Here is an 11,920-nt window from a genome sequence, read left to right as displayed (position 1 = left end):
GGTGAGAGAAATTTTGATATTTTCTATCATGGGTTTGAGTTTTGGACTGTTAAGTGCTGAAACCCTAGCTCCAAGTGCCGAAACACTAATACTCTTAGATCTAAGACATGGCTTTGAGTTATTTTTGCTTTTTTGCTCTAGATCTACTCTTAGATCTGATCCCATAATTTGCATTATATTTTCTATTTATTTGTAGATCTTAGAATCCTTGATGTGCTCTGATATTTGGGTTATTTTTTATTTTTGGGTTGCTTTTTGAATTGTGGAGATCTAATATATGACTTTGATGTTATTAGAAAATCAGTTTCTTGCCTTATTTTGTGGATCTGCTTTTCAAACAAAAAAATATAGTTTAAGAACATATGAATATTCATTTTTTTTAGGGTTTTCAGTGCTAGCATTTTTCTGTTTATGAAGTCATGAACACTACAAGGTTCTTCAGTGCTTTTGTATGTTTTTATGTGATCATATATTATTTGAACTTTTCTTTTGCTATATATAACTTGTACCCTTTCCATGACTGAAGACAACCCTTATATTTTGGCTTTTTGGGTAACTAACTCAAGGCAACCTCTTGGTACATACCCACAGCTCGAATTAATACAATCTTAAACTGATTTAGAGTAAAACACAAATAAAAAAGGTTGATAAAGTTAGAGCACTTATCCTATTATAATTGTTGCTTTCTGATACATTCATATGTCTATGGCTCTGCTTTCCAGGCAATGCTTATCTAATTCAGATTTGCCACAAAATTATTTCTTCTTTTGGTAAAATAAGCGTACCAATAATACTATTATGCTTACAAAGTTCACCAAAAAGGAGTTCATATCAATTTAGGCAGCACATAAATTTAGTAGTCTTTTTTTTTTTCAACCAAAAGGCAATAGTAACTATCAAAAAGTAACTTTTAACTTAAGTTACAGCTCAAACCCGGAGAGAAAAACAACCAAAATGAGAAACAAAGTGAAAAGACTTGGTGATTCTCAAGATAAGTCCCAACTAATATTCTTAGAATGCTGCGTGCGTGTGTTTGGGCTTGTGTTTGTGTTTGTCATAACTTTGGTAGGGAAACTGGGTTGGACTTGGTTGGTATATGGCTCCTTTTTTGGCTTAAATCTAGCCAATCTTCTTGTTCAATGGCTTAAGTTTTATATCATTGTTGTTTCTTATATAATTTTTTACTTGTAATGTCATTATCTTTTGTTCTTGTACGATATGTTATTCCATTTTTGGCCTGGACACTTGCTTTATCTTTACTATTATTATTATTATTGTTGTTGTTAGTATTATTACTATTATTTTTGCCTGAAACTTTTAACTTTTAGATAAGTCCAGTCCATATGGGTGGGAAAGTTGGAGCATATACTGTAGTCAACAAATTGGATTTGGAGATTGAAAGTAATGGTTATATATCTTTTATGTTTAAGTAGTGGAGTATACATATAAGTGTTAATGGGGATGGTGAAATAGACCCATCGCAGAAGATCCAAATAGAGCAATGAAGGAGATCTGGATCTAGCAGAGTATTGCAGAAGTCTTCCGATTGAATTGATGATGATACACTGGCTTGTAATTTTGTATTTTGTAATATAATTTAATACCAAATAATGTAATATGAAGTGGGTTATAAATATTGAATTTCTATTTTTTAGATGCATTTAGTTAAAAAGATAAATTTTCTATATATATAAAAAAATATTTTTCAAATGTAATAGAATATAGGCTTTAGATTAAAACAAAAATGCTTTACAAGAACATCTATTTCTGGGAAAAAATTTCTTGGTATATAGCCTTTGTAGTGTTAAAAAAAAAAAAAAAGGAACTCAGATTCCCAGGTTATAAAAATCCGGATTCATCTGGGTTTCGGCCCGGGTTATAACCTGGGTATATCCGGTCTGGAACCCGGTCCGGATTTGGAATCTGGGTTCCAAGCCGGGTGTACCTGGATACCTGATTTGAAATTTGGATGAATAGTCCTACTTCCATTTACCATGTTATTTATGTATTTGTATATAAATATATTATTCATTATAAATATTAAAATAATATATAAATATATTTGATACTAGTTACTATGTTTAATGAATAAATAGGCAGTTTTTTCATTATTAGCGTGTTTAATGGTTAAATAAATATATATATATATTTTAATTTTTATTTATTATAGTGGATGCAATGTGTTGGCACATAAGAAGAGTAAAGTTATTGCAAATACTAGCGTGGAAGACAAAATTTCTTTATTTTTTAATATATATATATATATATATATATATTTGCAACTGCTAGCGTGGGGGACATTAATATATTTTTGTTTTTTACTATTTATAATAAATAATATATTTATACATCAACACATAAATATAGCAAAAACAAGGATCTTTAAAATTTATTTGCATTAAAATTTTGACAAAAATTAACAAATAAAAAATAAATCAAACATGTGGCTCAACAACACAGCACTAGCACCCGTTTTTTTTATTTTTTATTTATTTATTTTTATTTAAAAGATGCAACAATAGCCATTGAATTTTATAACAGGAGATCTCTATTACTTTGCAACGGGAGGCAAGCCGGATCCTTTTAAATATAATTGGAGAGTTAAAAAGTAACATTAATATATAATTTGGAGATCATCCTAATATAATAAACAATAATTTGAGATATTAGTTCTAATTTCTTGAGTCTATTCAAGCCAATTCAACATTCTCAACATTAAAAATGGTGTTTGTAACTTGTAATCTAATAATAATAGGGGTAGAATTTCCCTCCAACCCAGTTTGACGGAAATTTCCTCCAATCTATTTTTTAGAAAATTTATCCGTTGACCACCACGTGAGAATCACATATCTTTTAATAAAAAGACGCATGACAATTCCTTAACGAGTTTGAATAATGAGATAAGATGATAATTTTGTGAATAGTAATGAAATAGTTTGTATAACAGCCCATTAGAAATTTAATAGTAAAATTTATATAGGCTTTAAGAAACTCATAAAAATTTTGTAAGTTTTCACGAATTGACTAATCATTTAGGTTTTAGTCTGTCATCATAGCCAGTATTACCACTCATTTTGGTGCTTGAAACACAATTTTATTTATTTGAAGTAGGAAAAAGTGTCACAATATGATATGGTCTGCATCATTAAACTTAGTTGATTATTTATAATTTTATGGCACAATAACTCATTTTCAATTTTCGAACGAAATGCCTGTTCGAAACCATATTTTGATTATTTCAAGGCATTTTGGGGTTAAATTTCGATATACGAATTATATAATTAGGTGAATATTTAAATTTTATAGTGTAAAATTTATTATTCACTTTTTTGGAGTGAATAGTAATCTCAATAGTAGCACCAAGTGCAATATTTTTAAAATTACAGTGTGAAATATGCAAATTAGGTTACAAAAGTTAGGGGTGTTACCCGCACCATAAGGTGCGGGGTAGCCCCCTCCCCGCACCCAGCCCCCCATGGTGCGGGGGTGGGGTTTTCCTCCCCGCCACCCGCCCCCGCATCCCCGGGGAGGGTGCGGGGCGGATTGCGAATTCGCCCCGCCTTATTTTTATTTCAAATATTAACTATATTTTATTATTTAAAAAAATTATTTCTAGATCTAAAAGTGATAAAAAAATATATTTTTAGATCTAAATTATAAATTTAAATTTTGTAAATATAACTATAATTTAAAAATTATGTAATTTTTAAATTTGCTAATGCATATTTTGTGTAAGTTGTAGTGTAGTAGTTTTTAAACTATATAATTTCTAATTTGCTAATGCATAATTTGTGAACAAGTCTAACAAATTATAATATATATTTATATATATAGAATTTGTAAAATATAAATATATATTTATATATATAAACATATATTTATGTTTTTATATATATAAATATTTATGTTTTTATATATAATATATATATATATATATATATATATATATAGGTGAGGGAGGGACGGGGGAAATGCGGGGCGGGGTTGGGCCCTCCCCGCCCCCCGCCCTTGCTAGGGGGACTAGATGCGAGGCGGGGGCGCCCGCCCCGGCCCATGCGGGGCAATGTACCCCGCCCCGTCGTGCGGGGGCGAGGCGAACGGGGGCGGGGTAGCGGGGTGCAGGGCCCCACTGCCCACCCCTAACAAAAGTTTTATTTGGATGCTTAGCAAGATCTTGACCATACTTGGTGAATAGTATTAAACATTTGGTACTAAGAAGAACCATAAGATAGATTGTGAAGGAACTAAAGTGTTAGATCATCCTATTTAAGCAAAACCCTATTTCTATTCAACCAACCAAATTGTGCCATACCAAAGAGGGTCTAAACCCTAGTAAAACCCTAAATGGTTGGAATCCAATTAAAATCCCAAAAGTTTGGTTGAAATTGAAACCCTAAACAGTTTCCTCGAACCCTAAAGTTGACCTTCAAACTCTAATTGATTTGATTTTTAGTATTGTGTTTAATCACTTGATTAAATTATTTCCACATGCTATTAATTCTTCAAATTCATATTATGAAATCATCATCCAACTTTTTAAGCTTTAGAAATTTGATTGGGTCAAGAAAAACTGAATTTGGGCTTGATAGCCTCCCAAACCCTTTTTAAACCCCAAATTGAAGCTCACTCGGTTAAGACCCATTAAAGCCCCACGAATTTGGCTACCTTGACAATACATCTTGACTAAGTTTTCTTCCCCCTCATGGCTGACCAGCCTCTGCCCAAATTAGCCCTAGAATGTACTTGAAGTGAAGGCTAGACCCACTTTACTCATCTCCTCTCACACAGTACCTTTCGAAAGCAATACCATGAGCTAGTTTTGCCCACTGTTTTAGGCTGACACAGTCATCACTAAGGTCATTCATAGCCCTCTCATCATCCCTCAGTTTTATAAGAAGTTGTCCAACCAATTTTCCATTGATTCTATACATTTCTCACACTTTTCCTAGAAAGAAACCAAAATGTTCTTTTTGGATAGTTTTTCTGAGTCACATTATACATATTTTTTGAAACTTTTGTAAATATTGTCTCACCAATTTTCTGTAATGAAAGTTGTTCTTATTTGAGTCTAGTTTCCGTGGGTATTTTGGTTGTTTAATCTTATGGCCATTGTTCGATCTAAAGTTGTTGTAACCATAGAAAAGTTATTCTAGGTGATAAACTAGAGAGTATGTTATATTTTGGATTTTTTAACCAAACTAATGGAAAAATCTTGGTCGATATTTTTATGGAGTGTTGTAAACATGTGTATATGAATTTTGTTTGAAGATTTGTTGCATCATTAAATATTTTGATGAAAGATTTTCTTATATTTAGAAACTTAGAAACTGGAAGAGGAAAACAGTTTCTATTTTAAAAAATTTAGATCTCTTGTAGTGTAATCTTACTCTAATAGCTTTGATATATTTATTTAATAATCCTAAACCTCTTATATACATATTAGAATATTATTTTGAAAATTTGTGTTGTTAGTTTCAACGCTATGATTTTTTATGCAAGAGGATACTTAGTTAAGCCAAAGATTTGATGTTTTCAGCTAAATCCATATTTTGATTTATTTTTAGCCATGCGATTTTAATTTTAATGCTTGGATATGCTTTAGGACACATTTGTAAATCATGTAATGTTTTGGTTTGAAGATCTCATCATTTTATGTCATGGATCAACTGCTTGATCAAAACTACTTAAGAGAAAAACTCTATTTTTGGACTAAGTGTGGAGCTGAGTATTTCAAGTGATATTTTGTAGTTTTTTGGTGATTTTTGTGTGATAATTTAAAGCATGTTAGTTCTTACAATTGTGTTATGAATATGTTAGAAGAAAGATTTAGATTTTTAGAGTTCTTGGTGATGTTTTGAAATAAGTCAAATCTTGAGATTTAAGAGTTTGTATTTTTAGTTAAAAAGTTTTGTGTGATGGCTGGTATATTTTTATTGATTTTTTAAGTATGTTTTTAAACTTAGGATATGAGGATCTTTGTTGCAAAATCTCGATTTGATTATAAGTTTTGAAATTGGAAGAATTGTAACAAAAATCAAGAAAAAATGACCTATGGAAGTTTCAGCCATATTGTGTTTTTCATGGTTATGATTTGTTTTAGATTTTCTTGAGTTGATATTTGAGTTTATGATAAAATTTATATGAGGTATGTAAATTTTAGTATTTTTAGAATTAGGATGTGAAATCCTTAAGTTATGGGTAAAATATCATTTTTCACATGTCAAGGGTAAAATGATTATTTTACTCTAATTCAGCATTTTTTCATGTTTCTAATTATTAGTGATAAAATTTCTAATTTTTGGAATTCTAACTTACAGTTTCTCGTGTTTCGTGTTTGATTTGTTGTAAACACGACTATCTTAATAAGTTATCTCTTAACTTACTATCAATTTACTACGTATATGTGATGGGGAAGGAAATTACAGTTTATGTATGTATGTTATCATTTATATCATGCAATACCATGTCATTACATGTTTATCTGTTATACATGATTTATTCTCTCACGAAATACTTATTTGTTATACAATCTATTCTATCATGTATTATTATCTGTTGCAAGTATGTCATGGTATGTTATGCCATTTGTTACACGTATGTTATGTCATGTAATATTTTTTGTTACATATTATATCATGTTATGTAATATTGTCTGTCGTATGTTATGTCATGTTATGAAATGTTATTTGTTACATGTTATGTCATATCACAAAATGTTTTTTGTCTCAAAGTACGTCATGTCTTTTGACTTATGTTCATATCATGTTACGATACATCAGGGCTTCTGTCCTTTCTTTTCATGTCACGTTTCATCTCAAATAGAGAAATTATATTCATTATGATTGTTCACTATTTCTGACGGAATTATATCATGTTACGAAATTATATTCATTTTGATTGTTTGAGTATCTCTGACGGAATATATTGGGTGGAATCATTATGATTGTTCACTATTTCTGACGAAATAAATAGAGAAATTATTTTGACTGTCAGAATTCAAGTTCACATTCATGCTATATTTCAAGTTCAAGTTCAATTTATATTCATGTTTCAAATGAGAGAAAAAAATGTTGAATAAAAATATTATAAAAGTAAAATATTGTTATAATATAATTTTTTAGTATTATTTTATATGTTTTGTTTGAAAGTTTAAAAAATTTATAATGATTAGATGAAAAAGTTAAAAATTTAAAATTGAAAAATATTTGTGTTTTAGTGATATCTGGAAAAACAATTATAAAAAGTTTTGAGATGAGATCATCTCACTTCCCAAACAAGTCCTTAGAGTCTAAAAAAAATATTGTGGGTATCACATGCTCAATAAAAATTGAGAAATGATATTTGTAGCCATGGAATGTACAATCGTAAGCGTCGCAATCTATTTGAAAAAAATGAGTAAATATGAGATCCATATTAAAAAGAACTAATTTTTTAATAGTAAATTTCACTCTTTTTAAAAAATATTACACGATACTTATACACTCTACGACTTTATGCATTCCTCATAAAAATTATTGTTTTTATAGATGATTTGGCGAAAATTTCCAATAAATCAGTTTCTATGCCTAAATAAAATTAACAATTAGAAACTGATAAGCCATTTTTAAAAGTTAAAAAATAAATGGGCTTGCAAGTCACCCAAAACTCTGGAGGCTTGCATAATAAGGTCCATATCGCAGGTCCCATATTGGGCCTGTAGTCGGTCCAAACCCTAGTTCTCTCCTCGCTCGTCGTCATCGTCTCTGCAAGTCCCGGCCAGAGAGAGAGATAGAGCGATGGAAGAAGCAGAGGTGCTGGAACTGTACGAGATCCAATATTCAGATCTTATGCTTCTATCATCAACAATCTCCTCTTCTTCTTCTTCTTTGTTTGAAGAAACCGATAGGCTGAAATTAATAAGCAGAGGCATAATGGAAGCACTAGGGCCCGCGGGTCCTGGCCTGCTATCGATCCGTGGGGTCCTCGACGCCTCCACGCTCCGTCGGGAACTTCTGCCTCTCGCACGCAGGCTCGCGCTTCTCAACCCCGACGAACGTAAACGCATTCTCAAGGTCATTTTCCGCCTTCTTTATTCTTTTTTATTTATCTTTTTTGTATGTGTGTGCCGAATGGTAAATTTCAATACAATATGTATCGGCATTTTTCCCTACAAGTAATAACTTTCATTTCAAACCTGACTCGTAATTCTAATTCTTATGAGGTCACTCAGCTAATCCACGGGGGCTTTTTTCCTTTAAAATTAAGTCTACATGTGTTTTGCCGCTGAGAAATGGCGGAGATAAAAAGTTGAGTTTAACTTTTGAATTTTTGTTTTTCGTTGCCTATACCGCTAAGTCAATCGAGTGTATCGTTTCATAGAAGGAAAAACCGCAGAAATTATACTTTTAGGAAAATAAAGTTTGGTAAACTCCAGGAATATAGGGTTGGGAAATGGCGCTGAGAACATTGTTCAGAACTATGCTTGTAAGATAGTTTACCTAAAGTCGCATGAGCCAAGAAGCCATTTATGAGTTTCATTTTTGGTGTTCGGAGGAAAATAAAAATTGAACATTTAGTCCATTTGGAACACCCATCAATTAAATGATTTCCGAGGGCTTTGGTCTATTAATTCTTTCGCTATGTTGGTTCTTAGTTATACATGTTCTGACAACTTTTTATGAAACTTCAATGCTGATGCACTATGAAACTATAATGCTCTAGTAATTGGATGGTGAGAAATGGACCTGTTGTGTTGTGTTTGAATGTTCGCAATGCTGGTTCTTAATCCAACTTCGAAAGAAGTACTTTGTCGGTGAGTAGCTAGTATCGTTTGGGAAGTCGGCAGTGCTGCTTCAAATGTTCTAAATTTTGGTTCCCTAGGTTGTTGGCTAAGTTCATTGCTTTGTATCATGCACACCTTGTATAAAAGTAGTTAGGTTTTTGTGTGTATGTTTTTGATATGATAGGTATATGGATGTCATTAATGGGAAATAAAGGATGTTTTGTGGATTGTATTCTTTACTTTTGGTCTTGAATAATGAAATTGTGTTTACCAGGCATTCCAAAATTCGTGGATTTATTTACATGAAGTCAATTATAATCTTCTAGTCCATTAAATTGAGGCTGTAAATTTTGAGTCTAAGCTTAGCAAGATCTTAATTGGCGTGCCACATAAGTTTCCAAACTTTTACTATCAGGAATGAGATTCAGTTTTTGTGAGCTTTTATGGTTCTTTTGGTTGGTTATTTGTCAGAACTAGCACTATATTGTGTTTACCAGGCACTTTCTTCCCGCCAACCTTGTAATTTCTCTCAGTAGGAAGATGAAAGTTCTGTTCAAAAGGAATTACTTTATAGAAAGAATCTCTCAAAGTCAAATTGTAATTTGGTCAGGAGCACAACTTGGGGAGTGATGTTCCTTTGAAGAACCCAGATAGAAGTGTCTCCTCTTTTGCCATGCAACTGAGATATGCACAATGGCTGGAATCTGTTCAAAGTGAACTGAGCCATAGAGTAGATTCCTTAGTAAATCCGGAACAAGATCATCTAGAAGTTGATATCACAAGAGAAAGTCAGGATATTGAATTTCAAAATCTTGGAAACACTTTCAGAAAGCTTGGATTTATCATGATGGATCTAGGGCTCCGCATTGCACAAATATGTGATAGGGCCATTGGTGAGCAAGAGCTCGAGCAGAGCTTATTGGATTCCTGTGTAGCAAAAGGGCGTCTTATACACTATCACTCAGCTCTAGACAACATTATTTTAAATGAAGCAAGGAACAAGAAAACAGCAAAAAGACTGGCAAATGGTAGAAGGGATGAAAAAAATTGCGTAAGGTATCGACATGGACTATTGGAAGACCCTAACTTGGATAAAAATGGTAATGAAATTGATTCCTCTGGAATTCATTCCAATCTGTGGCAACAATGGCATTATGACTATAGTATCTTCACTGTTCTGACCGCTCCCCTTTTTATTTCCTCATCTTTTCCACAAGCAACAGAGCCAAATGATTTATTTTCAGTGTGCTGTGATGAAGAGTGTCCTTCTCCTAGTGGCCACACATACTTGCAAATTTTCTATCCCAACAAAAATAATGTCTGCATGGTGAAGGTCTCTGCTGAAAGTTTTATCATTCAGGTGGGTGAATCGGCTGATATCATATCAAAAGGGAAGCTTCGCGCAGCCCTTCACTCCGTCTCTAGAGCTGCAAAGTTTGAAAGTTTGAGCAGACAAGCCTTTGTTGTGTTCTTGCAGCCTGCATGGAATAAGACTTTCTCCATCGCAGATTATCCTGTGAAGGAAGTATCAGAGGAGGAAAGAAATCTTTCGATCAAGGACCAAAACCAAATAAATCAAGAAATTCAAAAAATACTTCCACCATTATCATCGCGGTTAAAGGATGGGATGACATTTGCAGAATTCTCCCGTGAAACCACGAAGCAATACTATGGTGGCAGTGGTTTGCAATCTAATAGATAACTAGTTCCTTGAATTTAATCCGAATGACATTTTTTATAAGCCCTCTTTCGTGCCTATCCTTGAAGCAGAGAAATATTTTACCCAAAATGCTTCTTAATATTGTTAAAGGGCTGAGAGTTTTTTTTTCTTTTTTAAATCGTGATTGCCCATGTTGAAGGTGATGCAGACGATATCGACCAAGTTGTAGCCGCTGCTCAGGAGCATTTGGTGAAAGATTCACTGGGCCAACTGCATACTTCAATTCTAAGGCTCCATTTGGATGATGCTCCGTTTGAATACAAGAAATGTTTTATTTCATTTCATCTTATTATTATGATTTTATCAAATTTTTACCTAGAATATTATAAATGATTCAATTTTTTCAAACTTCAAAACAATAATAATATTAAAAAATACTATTCTAATTATATTTAATTTATTTTCAAATTTCATCTCAACTTATCTCATATAAACTTACTATCCAAATGGTAACTCAAAGTTGAGCTCAACTTATTTTATTTAATCATTAATTTTTTTTTAAATCTCAATAATAAAAATATTAAAAAAAATATTATAATAATATTTTATTTAACTTTTATCTTAATTCATTTTATCTTAACTCATTATCAAAATGGTAGCTAAATGTAGTTAAGATGCATGTCTTTTCAATATGTTTGTTGTTGGTTACCCAGTTAGACGACTAGAATTTTCTTGAATGTCGTTTCAAAATCTTTACATATAACATTTATTTATTTATTATTTTTAACTTATCAAAAAAAAAATATATATATATATATATATATAGAAGATTTTTTTTCCTACAAATTTCTCAGATAATTTTTATCAAATGCTCAATTTTGTAAAGAGAAACTCTAAGAAGAAACTTCAAAGTTGTCTTTTGAAGTTGGTGATTTTCGTATCATGGAGGTATAGTACTTGTAACTAAGAGCATTGTCATTGGTTTCATCAAAGTCATTTTTAAAATTTGATGAAAAGTATATATTTTCTATAAGTCTAAAACCTCGACTATAATCCACATTAAATTAGTTATTGGATTCATCAAAATAATAATATAATAATATTTTTTTTTCATATTTTACAATTACACTGACCATATGTTAATTAATATGTTATATTAATCATATTAGATATTTTAGGCAAGAAAAGATATTGAATACCTTTGGTTATTTAAAAGATTTCTAACAGACTTAATTACAAGATTTACCTTAATTTTATCAGGATCAGGAATCTGCAGTGCATAATTACTAGTTAATCATAATAATTTTGATTAGCCACATTTGTTAGTTCTACCATCAATGTATCAAGATCATATGAATTTCATTATTAGCAGAATTATCCTTTACCTACACCCTTCGTATCAATCTCACTTGTAATAACAAATTACTAAAAGTTGGTAGTTTAGGCTGTCAGCGTGACGCCCCCAAATTTCGTTTGGAATCGGACGGACATTTAAAGCA

The 11,920-nt window shown here is 31.6% G+C and overlaps 1 protein-coding gene across 2 annotated transcripts; it reads left to right on the top strand.

The window, feature by feature from the left end:
* The first annotated feature begins 7,657 nt into the window (after nt 1-7,657).
* Nucleotides 7,658-10,760, top strand: LOC122317402. Of its 2 annotated transcripts, XM_043134484.1 has the most exons (3): nt 7,658-8,051; nt 9,372-9,861; nt 9,985-10,760. In XM_043134484.1, the coding sequence occupies exons 1-3, from the start codon at nt 7,776-7,778 to the stop codon at nt 10,461-10,463; spliced, it is 1,245 nt and encodes a 414-aa protein (XP_042990418.1). In that variant the 5' UTR covers nt 7,658-7,775; the 3' UTR covers nt 10,464-10,760. The 2 variants fall into 2 exon arrangements, with proteins under 2 accessions (XP_042990418.1, XP_042990417.1); XM_043134483.1 differs by having other exon boundaries at nt 7,660-8,051; nt 9,372-10,760.
* Nucleotides 10,761-11,920: the final 1,160 nt, after the last annotated feature.

The sequence above is a fragment of the Carya illinoinensis genome, chromosome 7 (assembly GCF_018687715.1).
Source record: "Carya illinoinensis cultivar Pawnee chromosome 7, C.illinoinensisPawnee_v1, whole genome shotgun sequence".
Taxonomy (NCBI): domain Eukaryota; kingdom Viridiplantae; phylum Streptophyta; class Magnoliopsida; order Fagales; family Juglandaceae; genus Carya; species Carya illinoinensis.
Note: the sequence above shows the minus strand (reverse complement) of the source record. Positions and strands in the feature narration are given on the sequence as shown.